Consider the following 21,566-nt stretch of genomic DNA (forward strand, 5'->3'; position numbering starts at 1 on the left):
GTCAGAGGGTGTAATTTCTTGGGGTAGTAAAAAACAAAAAAATGTAAGTCTTTCTTCTACAGAAGCTGAATATGTTGGAATATCAGAGAGTTGTAAAGAGGCAATTTACTTAAGAAACTTGTATCAAGAGATCACAGGAGATGTGTATTGTATTGATATTTTTAATGATAACCAAAGTGCCCACAAACTTTTACACAATCCGGTTTTCCATAATAGGACAAAACATATAGATATTAAATATCATTTTTGCCGGGAATGTGTTAATAATAATATAGTTAAGGTTAAGTATATGTCAACTATAAATATGGTTGCTGATTTGTTAACCAAGGCATTAAACTCTGTTAAGCATCATAATTTTTTGAAATTGATGGGCATGCAACCACAGTGTATAGTAGTGCAGTAGTGTTATAAGTTGCATTGTATGTAATGTACTTTATTTTGATTAAGTGGGGGTATTGGTTGTTATCAAAATAAATAACATATAGTAGCGACATCTATATTGGTGATTCACATTACTGTGTCTGTAATATCTATATACTATGTGTCTATGGTTTAAAAAAAAATAAAAGTCAGTCTGTTCTAAATCTCTTCAACGGTCGTTTCATTTAATAATTTTACTATGTAGTGTGGTTAATGTTAGTTAAAATAAGCCCTTTTGTTTCAGCCTTCGCATCATAGCGACGATATCTTACCAGGACTACATGATCGCAGCGGGGGCTGCGCTCGGCTTCTTTTTATGTTTCTACGTGGCCTTTATAATCACGGTCGTGTATCAACGACGCAAGGCGAGACAGGACGCTGAGGCTAACTTGAATGAAGGTAAGAAAAAATACAGAAATAAACATATACAGCTAAATACTGTCCGAATACAGACAAATACTGATAAATACTGAGCGAATACGTACAAATATTGATCAAATACACACGACTATAGGCAAATACATGCAAATACAGTAAGTAATGGTACCAGGACTACATGATCGCAGCAGGGGCTGCACTCGGCTTCTTCTTATGTTCCTACGTCGCCTTTATAATTACTGTCGTGTGTCAACGACGCAAGACGAGACAAGACGCCGAGGCTAACTTGAATGAAGGTTATGAAGGTAATAATAAAATACAGAAATACAAACATATACAGCCAAATACTGTCCGAATACAGACAAATACTGGTAAATACTGAGCGAATACATGTAAATATTCAACAAATACACACAACTACAGGCAAATATTTCACAAATATATGCAAATACAGTAAGTAATGGTACCAGGAATACATGATCGCAGCAGGGGCTGCGTTAGGGTTCTTATGTCTATCAGCTTGAACGTTTGGCGCACTAGGGATGTCACTCTGTCGACCCATTAAATATCTGCTCTTTCTTTCCAGCGGAATGCATCTCATCCCCCTCGACGCCGCACGACGTGGCCAACGTGTCCGTCCGCAGACGGCACGCCACGCCCATCAACGTGAAAGCTGAGAGCTCGCGGTGTCTAGTGGGCGAGGGAGATCGCAGGGACATCGGTAAGTACAGTCAGCAGCAGAAGTTGCTAAGCGGAACACGTGTTCAAAAAAAACCGGCCAAGTGCGAGTCGGACTCGCGCACGGAGGGTTCCGCAGCATCAACAAAAAATAGAGCAAAAAAATCGTGTTTGTTGTATGGGAGCCCCCCTTAAATATTTATTTTATTTTATTTTTAGTATTTGTTGTTATAGCGGCAACAGAGATACATCATTTGTGAAAATTTCAACTGTCTAGCTATCGCGGTTCATGAGATACAGCCTGGTGACAGACGGACGGACGGACGGACAGCGAAGTCTTAGTAATAGGGTTCCGTTTTTTGCCCTTTGGGTACGGAACCCTAATGATGTTGACGCGACTTTATTTATTAAGAGAATAAGAGCGTGTGCAGGTAATTTTGAACAGCTCGCCCGCTTAGGAACTTTTGCTGCTGTTTGTACCATCAGTATATGTATTTTCACCACACCAACTGGTAAAGGCTCTCTTGATTGTTTAAAAACTGATAGCAAAGTTGCATTTTATTCACATGTGAGGCAAAGTAAAAGGTATCAAATGCAGATTTTGAGTTGTTTTCTTATGTTTGCTGGTAGAATTGACTTTTAAAATGATGTTTTTTAATGATAAATGTTTAATAACATTCACTTGGATTTGATTTTGTTTGATATCTTACAGTTAATTAAAAAAAAATCGGATTGGTGTGGTGAAAAATTTTGTGTTTCACTCGGGGGCAAATTTTGTTCGACTCGCACTTAACCGGTTTTTTTTGTTATAATACTAAAATGACCAATCCCGGGCACGCACGGCCGTCCGCTCAGTGCTTAGGCAGCTGAGTTTATAGAACGACCTGAACTCACCGCGCCTTAAATTCGACTTGTATGATACTTTAGTAAGTTTCGATGTCAGATTTTTCAGATAAGATGGAAGGCAGTTTCATCAAACTGTCCTTCATGCAGCCTCGAGCATCTGACGTGACAGAACTGTCATCTGACATGACAGAGCTGTTATCTGACGTGACAGAGCTGTATTCTGACACAGAGTTGTGCGGTAAGCATAGTGGTGTGTGATGACTTCATCGAGCCATTTTGTTGTGTTTGTCATTACATACCATTACGCTTACTGTAGTTATAATATGTGCGTAGCTTCATAGAGAAAAAAATACATAAGAGTGCTCACTCCATACATCAGTTTTAGTACCAAAAATACTATTAGCATCTAGCATCGAGTAGCGGAACTATCAGTACTGCTACATCTATTGTCAAGTAGCAGTACTGATAGTTCCGCTACTCGATGCTAGATGTAGACGCTGAAATAAATAGTCTGAACTGATGTATGGAGTGAGCACTCTTGTCTTACTATATTTCTCTATGGTTGCTTTAAGGCCTGTGCACACCGAAGGCGTGTTCATAGACGTGCACGTGCGCGTTGTAATATACCGATCCTTATAAGAGACGGCACACCGCTTGCGATACGCAGTCGGTGCGCTCTGGCCTTTATACTCGAGTAAAAGTACTAGTGTGAACTAAAGCTAAACACTTACATCCAATGGAATTCAGCATATATCTTAAAAAACTAAAATCTGTAGGATATACTGTGCATCACGTGATATAATCAAGCTTTTTAATATCATGCCTTATTTAGGCCATTCAGCAAGCTTCGTGGCCTAAACACGGTACTCGACTGAAAAGCTCTGTATTATATATCACGATTGTATAAATGTACTGTAAAATACTATAATATGAGCGAGTTTCACGGGAGTTTTATAGTTAAAACTAGTGACCCGCCCCGGCTTCGCACGGGTTAACAAATTATACACCTAAACCTTCCTCAAGAATCACTCTAATGATAAGTGAAAACCGCATGAAAATCCGTTCAGTAGTTTTTGCGTTTATCGCGAACATACAAACAAACTCACAAACAGATAGACCCGGCGGGGGACTTTGTTTTATAAGATATAGTAGGTGTAATGATATGATCTGACATTTGTTACAGAATGCAGTTCATCATCTGACACGGAGTCAGACTATTCCACATTGGATGACATTAACCGTGAGAAAGATCTCAGGATAATGGGGAGGCTGTGTGTAGCCAACTTAGCCAGGTGGGTAGCGGGTTCAATCCGGAATAGTATCTTACTATAAAGCGGGGACATAGGCAATTGCCGGTCGAGCGAAGCGAGGCCGTCTTATGAACACGAGGCTAGTAATATATTTAAAGGCCTGGAAAACGGCTATTGCCGGCCGAGTGTGGCATTGAGAGTCGAGCGAAGCGAGGCTGTGTTATGAACACGAGGCTAGTAATACCTTTCGGCCGAGATTCATTTTCAGAAACTGAGTCGGAGTAGAATTACATTGGATGATATCAATCGAGAGAAAGCTCAGTATGATGGGGAGGTGTTTTTTTCATATAAGCTTGTTTCCATACTTTTGGCCTGAGGTATACGAACTAATATTTTTTGACAAGTTTTATTTATTACAAAACACATGACATATGTTATAGGTGTCGCCCTCGAGTGTTGCAAGCGCGATCCAAAATGTACCTCTGGAACGTTCTGACGGTAGCTGTGTTCTACACACTGCCGGTCATACAGCTGGTGGTGACATACCAAAGGGTAAGTTCGCCCAAAATGTACCTCTGGAACATTCTGACGGTAGCTGTGTTCTACACACTGCCGGTCATACAGCTGGTGGTGACGTACCAAAGGGTAAGTACGCTCAAAATGTACCTCTAGAACGTTCTGACGGTAGCTGTGTTCTACACGCTGCCGGTCATACAACTCGTGGTGACATACCAAAGGGTAAGTTCGCTCAAAATGTACCTCTGGAAAGTTCTGACGGTAGCCGTGTTCTACACACTGCCGGTCATACAGCTGGTGTTGACGTACCAAAGGGTAAGTTCACTCAAAATGTACCTCTGGAACGTTCTGACGGTAGCCGTGTTCTACACACTGCCGGTCATACAACTCGTGGTGACATACCAAAGGGTAAGTTCGCCCAAAATGTACCTCTGGAACGTGTTGACGGTAGCTGTGTTCTACACACTGCCGGTCATACAGCTGGTGGTGACATACCAAAGGGTAAGTTCACTCAAAATGTACCTCTGGAACGTTCTGACGGTAGCTGTGTTCTACACGCTGCCGGTCATACAACTCGTGGTGACATACCAAAGGGTAAGGTCGCTCAAAATGTACCTCTGGAAAGTTCTGACGGTAGCCGTGTTCTACACACTGCCGGTCATACAGCTGGTGTTGACGTACCAAAGGGTAAGTTCACTCAAAATGTACCTCTGGAACGTTCTGACGGTAGCCGTGTTCTACACACTGCCGGTCATACAACTCGTGGTGACATACCAAAGGGTAAGTTCGCCCAAAATGTACCTCTGGAACGTTCTGACGGTAGCTGTGTTCTACACGCTGCCGGTCATACAACTCGTGGTGACATACCAAAGGGTAAGTTCGCCCAAAATGTACCTCTGGAACGTTCTGACGGTAGCTGTGTTCTACACACTGCCGGTCATACAACTAGTGGTGACATACCAAAGGGTAAGTTCGCTCAAAATGTACCTCTGGAACGTTCTGACGGTAGCTGTGTTCTACACACTGCCGGTCATACAACTCGTGGTGACATACCCAAGGGTAAGTACGCTCAATATGTACCTCTGGAACGTTAGCTGTGTTCTAGACTACTACTTAACTCCCACAGTTTTAAAATTGTTAACAAAAAAACGATTTAGAAGTTTTAAATTCAGAAAGGCGTTCAATTTCAAACTTCAACTCTGTTCCAATTGAATATGGTTTAAATTTCATCGAACTGAAGAAGTACTATAGGTAGGACAATGGGCCTTAGGAGGTTAAGTAATAGGTCATATCTTCACATCTTATTGACCCACCCATGCATATACCACACAATTTAAGTACATATATGCTGTTGATATAATACATAAAATGTGTAGGAGCGTGCGACTTGCAATCCGGAGGTCGCGGGTTCAAACCCCGGCTCGTACCAATGATTTTTCGGAACTTATGTACGAAATATCATTTGAGATTTACCAGTCGCTTTTCGGTGATGGAAATCATCGTGAGGAAACCGGACTAATCCCAATACGGGCCTAGTTTACCCTCTGGGTTGGAAGGTCAGATGGCAGTCGCTTTCGTAAAAACTAGTGCCTATGCTAATTCTTGGGATTAGTTGCCAAGCGGACCACAGGTTAAATTAAAACATTTTATATTTAAAATTATTTGGTAAACTAATTCCACCATGTTTGTTACAGTTGCTAAACCAGTCGGGCAACGCGGACTTATGTTACTTCAACTCTTTATGCGCCCATCCCCTACTAGCCCTCTCTGACTTCAACCACGTGTACTCCAACCTGGGTTACGTGGTGCTGGGGGCTCTGTTCCTGGCCGCGGTGTGGCGCAGGCACGACTGGTACCAGGCCCGGCTTAGGCGAGAGGTAAGGAATTTTACAAGATTTTTTGTTGGGATGCTGGACTATAATCTTGTGAGACAAGGAAATTTTTATTTTACGACATAAGATTTTTTGTTGGGATGCTGGACTATAATCTTATGAGACTAGGAAAATTTTGGTGGGATCCTGGACTATAATCGTTGACGTAAGTAATTTTCTGGTTGGGGTGCTGGACTATACGTTTTATGAGACTAAGAAAATTTTGGTGGGATCCTGGACTATAATCGTTGACGTAAGTTATTTTCTGGTGGGACGCTGGACTATAAACTTTGACGTAAGAAAGTTTTGGTGGGATGCTAGACTATATAGTCAGGCAACGCGGACTTATGCTACTTCAACTCTTTATACGCCCATCCCCTACTAGCGCTCTCTGACTTCAACCACGTGTAATCCAACCTGGGTTACGTGGTACTAGGGGCTCTGTTCCTGGCCGCGGTGTGGCGCAGGCACGACTGGTACCAGGCCCGGCTTATGCGAGAGGTAAGGAATTTTACAAGATTTTTTGTTGGGATGCTGGACTATAATCTTGTGAGACAAGGAAATTTTATTTTACGACATGAGATTTTTTGTTGGGATGCTGGACTATAATCTTATGAGACTAGGAAAATTTTGGTGGGATCCTGGACTATAATCGTTGACGTAAGTAATTTTCTGGTTGGGGTGCTGGACTATACATTTTATGAGACTAAGAAAATTTTGGTGGGATCCTGGACTATAATCGTTGACGTAAGTTATTTTCTGGTGGGACGCTGGACTATAAACTTTGACGTAAGAAAGTTTTGGTGGGATACTAGACTATATAGTCAGGCAACGCGGACTTATGCTACTTCAACTCTTTATGCGCCCATCCCCTACTAGCGCTCTCTGACTTCAACCACGTGTAATCCAACCTGGGTTACGTGGTACTAGGGGCTCTGTTCCTGGTCGCTGTGTGGCGCAGGCACGACTGGTACCAGGCCCGGCTTAGGCGAGAGGTAAGGAATTTTACAAGATTTTTTGTTGGGATGCTGGACTATAATCTTGTGAGACAAGGAAATTTTTATTTTACGACATGAGATTTTTTGTTGGGATGCTGGACTATAATCTTATGACTAGGAAATTTTTGGTGGGATCCTGGACTACAATCGTTGACGTAAGTAATTTTCTGGTGGGATGCTGGACTATAAACTTTGACGTAAGAAAGTTATGGTGGGATGCTAGACTATATATCTTATGACGTAGTGTCATTCTATGGAACTTGCTAACTATGTAAATTGTTTAAACAAAAGTCGCTAGTAAATTCATAATTCAGAGATTTCAATATGGCGGTTCGTACAAATTTACTACCAATTTGGTTTGACCAACTACAAACCAAATTGGCAGTAAATAAAGAATAAAAAAAAACTATACTCATCCTTTTCTTTTGGGTGCTAGTACTAGTGTAAGACAAAGATAGTATGATTCTCTCAGTCTATGTTTGAAATGAGACAGTCCTTTGACAAACTATAGTTTGTAAGTTCCATAGAATTACACTTTATGGTCATTTGTTGAAAGAAAAGTACAGTCAGCGATAAAAGCTTCATAAAAAATGCAATTTTTGACAAAAAAAATATTTCAGAAAGAGTTGGGAATACCACAGCACTTCGGTCTTCTATACGCCATGGGCATAGCGCTTGTAAGCGAAGGCATGCTCTCAGCTGCCTATCACGTGTGTCCCAACAGCATGAATTTCCAATTCGGTGAGTGTTCCACAGTTCCACACGTGTGGAACTTGTTCCATATCCGTAGAGTCGTGTTATACACGCGTATACTTTGTTCCATACCCGTAGAGTTGTTCTGTACTCGTGGTATAGTGATACATTACCCGTAGACTTTTTTCCCACACCTAGTCATTGCCCACATATGTCACTCGCGTTCCATAATTTGACAATTCACTGACAAGACACACGCTTATTAATTAATTCATTATTAAACAAATATACTATAGCTTTCAGCTGTTTACCTTGTTTGTACAGCATTAACTTTCAGTTTGGTAAGTATTCCACTTATGTAGGCTCGTGTTCCACAAGCGTAGACTTTTTTCCATACCCTTTGACATGTTCCTCAAGTGTAGACCCTATACCATAGATAATGATCCAAAAAAAAATTTAAAATCATAAAAGTCGAACCAAATTGGTGAGAGTTTGATAAGTCTAGTAATTACTAACAATCTTATGGATTTTTAATTTAATTTTTTATTTATTTAGAAATTTAAATCAGGCAACAAGGCCCATATTACAAATACCTTACACACTAACATACATATGCATTTTATAAAATTAAAAACTAAACACTATTCAGGCGACAAAACGGCGTGGCTCCGTTGAATCGTCTGGTCTTGTGTCTTAATTTATGTCTGAATTAAATTAATTAATTGATTGATATATATGTAGATTCGTGTTCCGCACCCGTAGTCTTGTTCCACAGGTGTTCCAAAATTGGAGCTTAATTCACACGACAGGTTTTAACACAGGTTCTAAAAACACACAAGCGAACCACATACAAAACAGACAATACATGCACACGTAGGAAAAAGACTAATGTAATTAAAACCCTTACAGTGAAAACTGCATTTGCCAGAAGACAGCAACAGGCACAATCTTGCAAACTATATAATCAAATAAACAAATACATTGACATACATTCCTGCACCACATACGAGTGTAAGAGTAGGTTAACAAAATGGCTAAAAACTAAAAGTTACAACGACATAGAAAACTTAATCAAAATAAGTAATATATAAGTATAGAGAATATTAGTATAGACTGAAACAAAACACACACACACACACACACACACACACACACTTTTATATTAAGTACCCTATACCACATTAAACCACACTAAGGTCTATTTAATACTTATATTAATATAATATAAGGTCTAGTTAATACTTATATTAATGCTAGAATTTGTAATTTTTTCATAGTTTATTATTATTCCTTTATTTATCTTTCCTCTTACGTTAGGTTATTTATAATATGAATATAAAAGTAAAATATAAAAACACTTACAAAACAATAAAAAATACATATAAACACATTATAAAAAACCTAACCTAGAATGCCGCCGGCAGCGGGGCAGGGCCCAAGCTTTATAGTTTATTATTATTATTACATATTACATATTATTCCTAAGATACTTATTGTACCGCGTGGAAGAGCGGTGTTCTCTTAGCACAAGTGTATTCTCACTTAAAAAGAGGCACCAGTGCAGATACTGTAATTTGTTTTTTAAGCTACTGAATAAAATATTTTTCATTTTTCATTTTCATTTTCATTTTCTTTTAAGATTATATTTTGTCTTGTGTGTGTGATTTTCAATTCAATTCATTTATTTATTTCAGACATACATATCCATAAAATTGTTAGTAATTATTTTACATATTTACAAGACTTATCAAAACTATGGTTAGTAACATCTTATGTAAGTAACTTAAAAAGTAATTATGATTGAATATTTTTGTTATAGATACGTCGTTCATGTACGTTACGTCGGTACTATGTATGGTGAAGATATACCAGTCCCGGCATCCCGACATCAACGCGAGGGCTCACGCCACTTTCGGTGTTCTAGCTCTTATTATATTTGTGGGTAAGTTCACATTATTAAAGAAGTGTATATTATACGTTGAGTTCTGAAGACATTTTCCAATAGAGAATTTTAACTAGAAAGCCAACTCAGACATAATATAAATAGTTATTTGTTTTACAAAGGGGCAAAGTTGTTGTTTAACCGCTCGTGCTAATATATATTGATACCCGAGCAAGCGAAAGATTCCAAAATTGGTTCGAAAAATGGAATCTTGAGCGTTGCGAAGGTTTCAAAGCACGAGGGTTAAACAAAATTTGCCCCCGATTGAAACGCAAACGCATTTTTCACCGCACCAACCAGAAGCAAATATTTCATGTAAACTATCAAACAAAATCAAACCAAATCAAATCCAAATGAATGTTATTAAATATTTATCATCCAAAATCATCAACAAAGACAAAAACCGGACAAGTGCGAGTCGGACTCGCGCACGGAGGGTTCCGCACCATCAACAAAAAATAGAGCAAAACAAGCAAAAAAACGGTCACCCATCCAAGTACTGACCCCGCCCGACGTTGCTTAACTTCGGTCAAAAATAAGGTTTGTTGTATGGGAGCCCCACTTAAATCTTTATTTTATTCTGTTTTTTGGTATTTGTTGTTATAGCGGCAACAGAAATGCATCATCTGTGAAAATTTCAACTGTCTAGCTATCACGGTTCGTGAGATACAGCCTGGTGACAGACGGACGGACAGCGGAGTCTTAGTAATAGGGTCCCGTTTTTACCCTTTGGGTACGGAACCCTAAAAATATTGATTGATTGATTGATCATTTAAAAGTCAATTCTACCAGCAAACATAAGGAAACAACTCAAAATTTGCATTTGATTACTTTGCCTCACATGTGAATAAAATGCCTCTTCTCCCCCAGGTCTGGTGGGTGTGCTAAACGCTAACGTGTACTTCTGGGTCGCGTTCACAATACTACACCTCACCACGTGTCTCATCATGACCTTTCAGATATACTATCTCGGCAGGTTCCGACTGGGTGAGTCATCATGGGCATTCTTATTTTAACCGGGGTCCCTTTTACCCATAAAGTTTTAAGTCATAATGTATTGATTTGTCATAAAACTGAATCCGTTAACTTTTCAGACTTTTCGTAAGGTTATCCTATAGATAGGTTAGGTTAGGTTAGGTTTGTTATATGGCAATCCTGAAAAGTGACGCGTTTCTGAACCAAATCATAGAGAAAAAAATACATAGATTGCTCACTCCATACATCAGTTTTAGTATTAAAAAAGACTATTAGCATCTAGCATCGAGTAGCGGAACTATCAGTACTGCTACTTGACAATAGATGTAGCACCGACCGGAAAGTCTTATGCTGTTGAGATAAGACTTTCCGGTCGGTGCTACATCTATTGTCAAATAGCAGTACTGATAGTTCCGCTACTCGATGCTAGATGTAGACACTGAAACTAATAGTCTAACTGATGTATGGAGTGAGCACTCTTGTCTTACTATATTTCTCTATGACCAAATGAATTATGACTAACGAAAATGCGGGCAAACAATACATTATGGCTTACTTAAAACTTTTTGGGAAACAATGGAGACCCATTTTAACCATAGAGAAATATAAGTAAAGAGAGTGGTAACTCCAGATATCAGTTTTCTTACCAAAACGCGAGCTATTCCGTAGTCGACATCTAACGTCAAGTAGTGGAACTATCAGTACCGCTACTTGACACCAGATGTCACAAGTGTCGCAACTGACGAATTTGTCAAGTAGCAGTACTGATAAATCAGCTACTTGACGCTAGATGTCGACCATGAAAATAATAAGCGTATTGCTAACAAAACTGATGTATGTAGTGAGCAGTATACAGGGTGGATTTTCTTTTTGGGTCAGTGAGGGCAGCTACCAGATCCCGTGCTGCTACGAGAAAACGGTCTAAGAAGACCTTCCCTCGATTTCAAATTAATGAAGATTGGCTTTTACAGATTTTGGAAAAAACCTACAGGGTGCGAGAAAAAGGTCATTTTTGACAAACTTTTTTTTTGATGCCAATCGATCCCATTCCTATTAAGGATCAAAAGCTTGTATGGAACCAAAAAAAAATTTCCGGCTAGAAAAGCCACTAATCGAGGAAAACTTTTCCCATACAATTTGTATGAAAATGAAAACTTTTATTTTTCACATGCTGTTTTTGTATGCCAATCGATTCCATTCCTATCCAGTATCAATAGTTTCCTAGGGGTCAACTTACGGTAATGTAAAGTAAAGGTAAATGTAAAGGTAAACCAAGTAGCCGGACAACTGTGGAACTGGTTTAAACAAAACGGCCTGATACTAAACCTAACCAAAACGCATATCATCCAGTTTGATTTGTCTGGGCGCAAGCGCCGTCCGTTGCATGTAGGCCTCGCCGGCGGCACCATAGACCAGGTTAAAAGTACCTCCTTTTTGGGCTTCCACATAGACCAATGCCTAACGTGGGAGAGCCATATTAATTCCCTGTGCGGCAAATTGGGTAGTGCCTGTTTCGCCCTTAGCAGGCTGATGACCGTTCTCCCGCTTCAGGCAGTCCGCAGCTGTTACTTCGCAAGTATACAATCCATCCTTCAATACGGGCTTGAGCTATGGGGACGTGCAGCCGATTGGCAGCGTGTCTTCCGGCTCCAAAAACGAGCTGTAAGGGCTATTGCTCGTGTCCCATGGTACGAGTCTGCAAGGCCACACTTCACCACCCTGGGGATTATCACGTTGCCGGGTCTATTGATACTGCAAACAGCTTTATACACGCGAGAGAATTTGGATAAATACCCCAAGCGGGCGACAACAGCGACCGGATTACACGATACGGACAAAAACTAGCAGTGGTGCCCCGTAGCTTAGCAAAGAGAGCAAAAACTATACACGTCATGGGCCCCTCCGTGTATAATAACCTGCCAGCATCAATAACAGACGCACCTAGTTTGTTACTCTTTAAGAACAAACTTAAAACTTGGCTTGTTGAGCGGTCGTTCTATAATATAGAAGAATTTCTGACTGCGAAATATTAATGTACTTAAATGAATGAAAATATAAAACTACGCAAGTAGCGAATCAACTTTAATATTTAGAATACTTTATATATATATTTTTTATTATGTTATTTGTACTAGCTATGTAAGTTGACATGTAATCATCTATTACCAATAAAGAATGAGTATGAGTATGAGTATGAGTACTAAAAAGCCACAAATTAATAAAAACTTTTTCCATACATTTACTATGGGGAAAATGTGAAATGTTATTCTCAATTTTCTATCTCGCCCATCAGTCCTACAGCAATGTCTTCATACAGTATTATGGTCCTTAAATGTAACAGGACTGATTGGCCAGATAGAAAAATGTGAATTAAATTTCACATTTTCTCCATAGTAAATGTATGGAAAAAGTTTTCTTTAATTTGTGGCTTTTTAGTACATTACCGTAAGTTGACCCCAAAGAAACTATTGATACTGGATAGGAATGGAATCGATTGGCATACAAAAATAGCATGTGAAAAATAAAAGTTTTCTTTTTTAAACAAATTGTATGGGAAAAGTTTTCCTCGATTTGTGGCTTTTCTAGCCGGAAATTTTTTTTTGGTTCCATACAAGCTTTTGATCCTTAATAGGAATGGGATCGATTGGCATCAAAAAAAAAGTTTGTCAAAAATGACCTTTTTCTCGCACCCTGTATGTTTTTTCCAAAATCTGTAAAAGCCAATCTTCATTAATTTGAAATCGAGGGAAGGTCTTCTTAGACCGTTTTCTCGTAGCAGCACGGGATCTGGTAGCTGCCCTCACTGACCCAAAAAGAAAATCCACCCTGTATGCTTATTTATTTCTTTATAGTACACATAGTGCTACTTTCCTGAACTAGTGCGGGAAAGAGCACTTTCCGTGCGTATGTCCAAAGTTTAAAGTGCCATATGTACTGTAAAACGTTGTACGATACACGTGCGAATAGGTAATTCGCAACTCGTGTCAATTTAAAACACTCCCTTCGGTCGTGTTTTAATTTATCGCCACTCGTTTCGTGTTTCCAGTTTTCCGCACTTGTATCGTAAATAACTATTATGACACACATACGAAATGTTAAACTAAAAATGTTCTCTTACAGATAGCGGTGTGATATACCGTGCCACACGGGAGCTGGTTTCAAGGCCACTAGCCGCCATAACACCTACGTATGTTGGCCGCTGCGTGCTGCTCGTTATAGCCAACTTGGCCAACTGGGCTATTGCTGCTTATGGGTATGTAGTCATGTCTTTACTACCGCGCCACACGGGAGCTGGTTTCAAGGCCACTAGCCGCCATAACACCTACGTATGTTGGCCGCTGCGTGCTGTTTGTAATAGCCAACTTGGCCAACTAGGCTATTGCTGCTTACGGGTATGTGCCATATACGACCTAGCTTTGATGATTCTAGGCGCCATAACACGCACATACGTTGACCGCTGCGCGCTGCTTGTAATAGCCAACTTGGCCAACTGGGCAATAGCCCAGCAGTAGCTGCTTACTGGGTATGTATAGTCACGTCGCTGTGACAGTGGAGTTATATACTGCGCCATATAAGACCTGGTTATGATGACTCTAGCCGCCATAACACCTACGTATGTTGGTCGCTGCGTGCTGCTCGTAATAGCCAACTTGGCCAACTGGGCTATTGCGGCTTACGGGTATGTAGTCATGTCTGTTACAGTGGAGTTATATACCGCGCCACGCGAGAGCTGGTTTCAAGGCCACTAGCCGCCATAACACCTACGTATGTTGGCCGCTGCGTGTTGCTCGTTATAGCCAACTGGGTTATTGCTGCTTATGGGTATGTAGTCATGTCGTTGTTAATACCGCGCCACACGAGAGTTGGTTTCAAGGCCACTAGCCGCCATAACACCTACGTATGTTGGCCGCTGCGTGCTGCTCGTAATAGCCAACTTGGCCAACTGGGCTATTGCTGCTTATGGGTATGTAGTCATGTATGTTACAGTGAAGTTATATACCGCGCCAGAGAGCTGGTTTCAAGGCCACTTGCCGCCATAACACCTACGTATGTTGGCCGCTGCGTGTTGCTTGTAATAGCCAGTGGCGTAACTAGGGGGGTGCTGGGGGGGGCACGTGCCCCGGGCGCCGTCCAAGGGGGGGCGCCAAAATGGGCCAAATACCTCCCATAGAAAATGGACCAGCCAAAATGTAGGAAATAGTCATATTTTTTTTTTCGCGACTTAGGGGTTGGTCTCAAAGTAAAAATTGGTCAGTATAATCCCAAAACCTCCCTGGCAACGGAAATGCAGTTATTTTTTAGCCACCCTGTATACAGGGTGGTCCAAACCTTGACGTGAAAAAATTTTTTTTGGAAACCTAGCTCGTCGTTGGTTATCAGAATATACCCCATGTATGTTAGCCGATTTTTAGTAGATTTCGAGTTTAACTTTTAACTTTTGTTAAGAAATTCCGGGGTGAAGCTTTGCGTTGCTTTTATGCCTTCTAATAATTGTTCGTGGTATTTGCACTGATAACATAAATAGCAATGGGGAAGTGACCCCATAAAATAATAGTAGAAATAACAAAAGAGGATTTTTGTAATGAATTACTAATTTGGAAGCTTTCCACCTCAGTTCCTTTGGCCGGCGACTCTGACAAATTATGACTATTAAGTATCAGTTTTTTGATCTTTTAAAAAAACGTAGGGTCTAGCAGTTTCTAAAATAACCAAAAGTCTTTGAAATCGCTTGTATTTTTTATTTATTTAGGTAAGGGCAACATCTAAGCTTGACATGCTTGAACGTAAAAGTTTGTCTTTTTTTCCCAACTCAGCCAAGTGAGGATGCTGATTTTTATTTAGCAACTGCGCCGTTTGTGAAGGATTATGTTACAAAAAGAAATATTCAAAAAAGTTCAATAGTTTTTTTTAATAAATAATTGCTTCACCCCGGAATTTCTCAACAAAAGTTAAAAGTAATAACAATAAAAATCATAATTCGAAAACTACGAAAAGTCGGCTAACATACATATTCTGATAGCCCACAGCATGAGGAATCTAAAAAAAAATTTTGGACGGCAAGGTTTGGACCAACCTGTATAACACATGCCGTGCCAACATCTCGTTCTGTGATACTAGAATGCCGTGAAAAACCTGTGTCAGGTATTGAGGTATCCAGAGTTTTGGTGTGGGATCGGGAGAATTTAGTCCAATTCAATCCCACCAAGGCTCAATTTTGCGCGTTTACCGCTAAGAAAACCTTATTTTTCAAGGCACAATCCATCCCATGTCAGGGAGTATTGGGAGCCTCGGTGTTGACATCTCCATCAGTGACGTCCAATAATTTCGTAGCCATCTTGCTGGGTAGGCTGCGCTCGTATCCAAAAAACTCGGTGTGCTCAATAAAGGGAGGCGATACTTTACTCTGGGGCAGACAGATCCATAGGCGTACCCACGGTGGGGCAAGGTGGGGCAATTGTCCCACCCTGGTCTCTGACCATAAGCTAAGAATCTCTGTTTCAACCGTACTCTGTTAACGTCCCCAGCCTCCCCTACTTCTGCCCCACCCCTTAAAAAATGCTGCGTACGACCATGGACAGATCCCATATAAAGAGTACTGCTGTCACCTTTGGGCAGGAGCACCTAGATGCCACCTTGGTCCCTTCAAATCAGTCCAAAGGCGCGCTATGAATAGTCTACGATCCCAAACTTACAAGCGATATTGAATCTTCAAGTCTAAGGAGATCTCCAAAAAGAAGTGTATAAGTTTTAAAATGGTCGGCAACGCGCATTACCCGCCCCTGGAGTGCAGACGTCCATAGGATGCGGTGACCGCTTACCATCAGGTGAGTCGTAAGCTTGTTAGCCACCGATGGACTAAAAAAACACTTATTTGTCTAAATCAAAAGTAAACTTTAATAAGTAAAAAGTAACCCTTTCGTTAGTTCATTTCGTTTGGGGGGGGGGGGCGCAAATTTGGTGCCTGCCCCGGGCGCCATATCCTCTAGCTACGCCACTGGTAATAGCCAACTTGGCCAATTGGGCTATTGCTGCTTATGGGTATGTAGTCATGTCGTTGTTACTACCGCGCCACGCGGGAGCTGGTTTCAAGGCCACTAGCCGCCATAACACTTACGTACGAGGGGCGTTCAAAATATTCTCGGTATTGATATCTTACAACCTTTTCTAAAATTTCTTTCGTTACTGGCCGCTAAGGTAAAAGAAAGTATAATTCGAACCGAGATGTTCTTTTGTTTTTCTGCAATTGCTGAACAAACATGAACATCATGTGGGAATTGACAATGTTAACTAAATTAGAACATCGATGCGTGATAAAATTCTTGACAAAACAGGGTAAAAATCAAAAAACCATAAAAGAGGAAATGGATTGTGTTTACCGTGAGTCTGCTCCTTCTTTATCTACCATTCAAAAGTGGTCAAGCGAGTTTAAACGTGGAAGGGAGAGTGTTGAAGACGACCCTAGACCTGGCCGACCTGTAGTAGCTACTTCACAAGAAAATATTGATAAAGTGGAAAAACTTATATTGGAAGATGGTCGAGTGAAGGTAAAATCTATAGCACAAGTAACCAATCTCTCTATTGGTACCGTACATGATATTATCCATGACCATCTTAATATGTCAAAAGTAAGTGCAAGATGGGTTCCGCGAATGCTGACTCGGCTTCAAAAAGACATGCGTGTAGCTTGTTGTTCCGATTTTATTGACCTGTGCGGTGAAAATCCTGATGAGGTGCTGCAAAGAATAGTTACTGGAGATGAAACCTGGGTTCATCATTATGACCCAGAGAGTAAACAAGAGTCCATGCAGTGGCACATTAAGGGTTCAGCTCATCCCAAGAAGTTCAAGGTCATCCCTTCAGCTGGCAAGGTCATGGCCACGATATTTTGACGACCGGTCTGGCCTAGTGGGTAGTGACCCTGCCTGTGAAGCCGCGGTCCTGGGTTCGAATCCCAGTAAGGGCATTTATTTGTGTGATGAGCACAGATATTTGTTCCTGAGTCATGGTTGTTTTCTATGTATTTAAGTATTTGTATATTATATCTATCGTTGTCTGAGTACCCACAACACAAGCCTTCTTGAGCTTACCGTGGGGCTTATTCAATTTGTGTAAAAAAATGTCCATGAATATTTATTTATTTATTTATTTATTTATTATTTTTGGGATTGTGAAGGAGTATTACTGATCGATTATAAAGAAAAAGGTGTAAATATCACAGGACAGTACTACGCTAACATTCTACGTCAATTAAAGGATGCAATCAAAGAAAAGAGGCGAGGAAAGTTAACCAAAGGTGTTATGCTTCTGCATGACAACGCCCCCGTCCATACTGCTCATATTGCCAAGGCAGCTATTGTTGAATGTGGGTTTGAAACTGTTACTCACCCACCGTATAGTCCGGACTTAGCCCCCAGCGACTTCTTTTTGTTCCCCAATCTTAAAAAGGATCTGCGTGGAAATAAATTTTCCGATGATGAAGCATTGAAGGCGGCAGTGGAGGAGCATTTTTACTCCAAAGATAAAAAATATTTTTATGCAGGATTAAAAAAAAATATTGATCGATCTTTTAAGTGTATGAACATAGGGGGGGAGTATATTGAAAAATAAAAATATCAAACTTTTCGTACTTGTTTGTTTTCATTCTCATACCGAGAATATTTTGAACACCCCTCGTATGTTGGCCGCTGCGTGTTGCTCGTAATAGCCAACTTGGCCAACTGGGCTATTGCAGCTTATAGGCTTACATTATCATTATATGGAGTAAAATATGTCACTGCCCTGTTTCTATGGGTCAGATCTTGGAAGCTAAATTTGACCCACTTCCCGGTTTCCGATGAAGCTGAAAATTTGCATACACATGTAAGTCGGGTGACAATGCAATATTATGGTACCATCGAGCTGATCTGATGATGGAGACAGGAGGTGGCCATAGGAACTCTGTGATAAAACAACGAAACCTAATTGTGTATTGTGTTTGGGTTAGAATTGTCCCGATGACTACTAACTAGTAGTCATTGCTGCTTATGGGTAATGCCTATTGAAAGAAAAGTACAGTCAGCGATAAAAGCTTGTATCTTTTTTTTACAAAAAGCTTATTTTTTCACACACACACACACGCACACACAGTTTTTTCTTTTTCCTTTTTTCTTTCTTTGAATTGCTTAATTTCTCAAACTATTACCAGGCGTGGCTCACTCCGCGATTTCGTCGCTTTGCTACAGGTAGCTAAAAGTACATCCGTTCGGCCCCAATTTTGGGGAAAGCCATAAGCCGCGCGTGGCGCTGTCGCCACCTAGCGGCCATATCTGCGCTGATCGTAACAGACGCGTTTTGTTAGTGAGTGAGTCTTCTGTACCTAGTACTATTATTTATTCTGTGGTATTACATTCATTACATTCCGGCTATCACGTGACTAGCCTGGTAGGGCCACAGGGCCCACAGGACCTTATTAATAGGCTACATGACTATTTTTTTTTATGGTATCAATCGATCGGGTTTGTTTTTAGGATCAAATGTCTATATGGGACCCATTGCATTAAAGTAACACAAAAGTCAGAAATTGTAGTCAAAGTCCGACAGTCGCACTTCACTCGCGAAACGCCCTATACAAAACGGCCAGAGGCCGTGACGTCAAGGTCTCTGGGAGCCCATCTTGTAGTATGGATAAAACAAGAAAATTGCGTTTTTGTCGGTGAAATATTGCGTTTATGTATATAGTTGCTATATAATATTTTTTTGGATGAAATGTAAGGAATCGAATGGTACCCTTACTTTTATCGTTTTTGGAAGTTAAAAAAAACTTAAATTTTGAAACTAAATAAGGTTTTCTCTTTTAAATAAATATTATTCTTATTCTTCTTATTCTTATTTTTAATTGTCCACAGAGTAGCACAACATAGCAGAGACTTCGCGTCACATCTGCTGCTAGTGCTGATGAGTAATCTGTTCCTGTACACTCTGTTTTATATCGTTATTAAATTGCTACATAGAGAGTCTATACAGTGGTACAGGTACGTTACATTTCTTATGCCATAGACAAAAAAATACATAGATTGCTCACTCCATACATCAGTTTTAGTACCAAAAAGACTATTAGCATCTAGCATCGAGTAGCGGAACTATCAGTACTGCTACTTGACAATAGATGTAGCACCGACCGGAAAGTCTTATGCTGTTGAGATAAGACTTTCCGGTCGGTGCTACATCTATTGTCAAGTAGCAGTACTGATAGTTCCGCTACTCGATGCTAGATGTAGACACTGAAATTTATAGTCTAACTGATGTATGGAGTGAGCACTCTTGTCTTACTATATTTCTCTATGCTTATGCCCACTTCCACCATACCACTAATCCGAGGTTAACCAGTTAAACCTGGAGTTACCATGGTTACTAGTACAATGTGACACCGGGTTAACGGTTTAACCGCTTAACCCCCGGTTAATGGGATAGTGCAAGTGAAGTAAACTGATAAACAATCATGTCATAATATACTTATATTATTTGACGACTGGTCTAATAATATAAGTGGTGAAGAAGCGCTGGTGGCCTAGCGGTAAGAGCGTGCAACTTTCAATCCGGAGGTCGCGGGTTCGAACCCCGGCTCGTACCAATGAGTTTTTCGGGACTTATGTACCAAATATCATTTGATATTTACCAGTGGCTTTTCCTAGGCCTAGTTTACCCTCTGGGTAGGAAGGTCAGATGGCAGGCGCTTTCGTAAAAACTAGTGCCTACGCCAATTGTTGGTATTAGTTGCTAAATGGACCCCAGGCTCCCATGAGCCGTGGCTAAATGCCGGGACAACGCGAGGAACATGAAGATGTAATAGGTTATTTGAAACATGTTGAATTTTATAACTAAATCTAGTTATAGAAAATTAGCAATTTATCACAATACATTGGAAATTTAAAAAATATATGGAAATAATAAAAAAATACAAGGCCTTAAAGTTAAAAAAAGAACCGGCCAAGTGCGAGTCGGATTCGCGCACGGAGGGTTCCGCACCATCAACAAAAAATAGAGCAAAACAAGCAAAAAAACGGTCACCCATCCAAGTACTGACCCCGCCCGACGTTGCTTAACTTCGGTCAAAAATCACGTTTGTTGTATGGGAGCCCCACTTAAATTTTTAGTTTATTCTGTTTTTAGTATTTGTTGTTATAGCGGCAACAGAAATACATCATCTGGAAAATTTCAACTGTCTAGCTATCACGGTTCGTGAGATACAGCCTGGTGACAGACGGACGGACGGACGGACGGACAGCGGAGTCTTAGTAATAGGGTCCCGTTTTTACCCTTTGTGTACGGAACCCTAAAAAGTTAACTTCCAAATAGGAAAAAAATAATGATACCATTCGATTCCTTACATTTTATTTAAACAAATATTGTATGCCAACAATATACATAAACGCAATATTTCACCGACAAAATCGCAATTTCCTTGTTTTCCATACATTGAAACGGCTTCTAACGTCAGTAAAGTGCGGGTGCCAGACTTTGATCATCATTTGTGACTTTTGTATTGATTTAAGACAATGGGTGCCATACAGACATTTGATCATCAAAACAAACCTGATCGACTGATACAAATACCCTATTAATAGTGTATGTTTGTCTGTCGCAGCTGGGTGTTCATCGTGCTGACGTACACTACCTGGTTCAGCTCAAGCTATTTCTATTTGGACCAGATCACCAATTGGGCGGTATGTGACATTATTGTTGTTATTTTACAAGCTTTTATTGCAGTGAAAACTTCTTTAGCGCCGCTGTGCACTTTTTGTGATGGGGAAAAAATGTTAAACTCGTAACAGGTGTCACGTGACCGTAAGACGTAAGACGGACACGTGACCTGATCGAAAAACTGTTACTTCAATGTCATTGAGTTTTTCTTTATTGATTTAAATGCCATCTAGTGAGTTTCCCTCTAATTGGTATTAATATAACTTGAGTACTAACAGTGATGTGCTAAGGGGTTTCAAGTAATGCGACGAAATAACGC

General features: G+C 40.3%; 1 protein-coding gene across 1 annotated transcript in view; it reads left to right on the plus strand.

Moving 5' to 3' along the window:
• Positions 1-21,566, plus strand: part of LOC134660509 (SID1 transmembrane family member 1-like) — a 38,533-nt gene that overhangs the window by 15,804 nt on the left and 1,163 nt on the right. The window contains exons 9-19 of the mRNA XM_063516281.1: positions 665-819; positions 1,385-1,519; positions 3,506-3,614; positions 4,013-4,124; positions 5,783-5,965; positions 7,578-7,698; positions 9,470-9,592; positions 10,463-10,579; positions 13,688-13,820; positions 19,453-19,578; positions 21,192-21,270. Coding sequence (XP_063372351.1) covers positions 665-819; positions 1,385-1,519; positions 3,506-3,614; positions 4,013-4,124; positions 5,783-5,965; positions 7,578-7,698; positions 9,470-9,592; positions 10,463-10,579; positions 13,688-13,820; positions 19,453-19,578; positions 21,192-21,270 — 1,393 coding nt within the window. The remainder of the gene's footprint in view (positions 1-664; positions 820-1,384; positions 1,520-3,505; positions 3,615-4,012; positions 4,125-5,782; positions 5,966-7,577; positions 7,699-9,469; positions 9,593-10,462; positions 10,580-13,687; positions 13,821-19,452; positions 19,579-21,191; positions 21,271-21,566) is intronic.

This window comes from Cydia amplana, chromosome 27, assembly GCF_948474715.1.
Source record: "Cydia amplana chromosome 27, ilCydAmpl1.1, whole genome shotgun sequence".
NCBI classification, from domain to species: Eukaryota; Metazoa; Arthropoda; class Insecta; order Lepidoptera; family Tortricidae; genus Cydia; species Cydia amplana.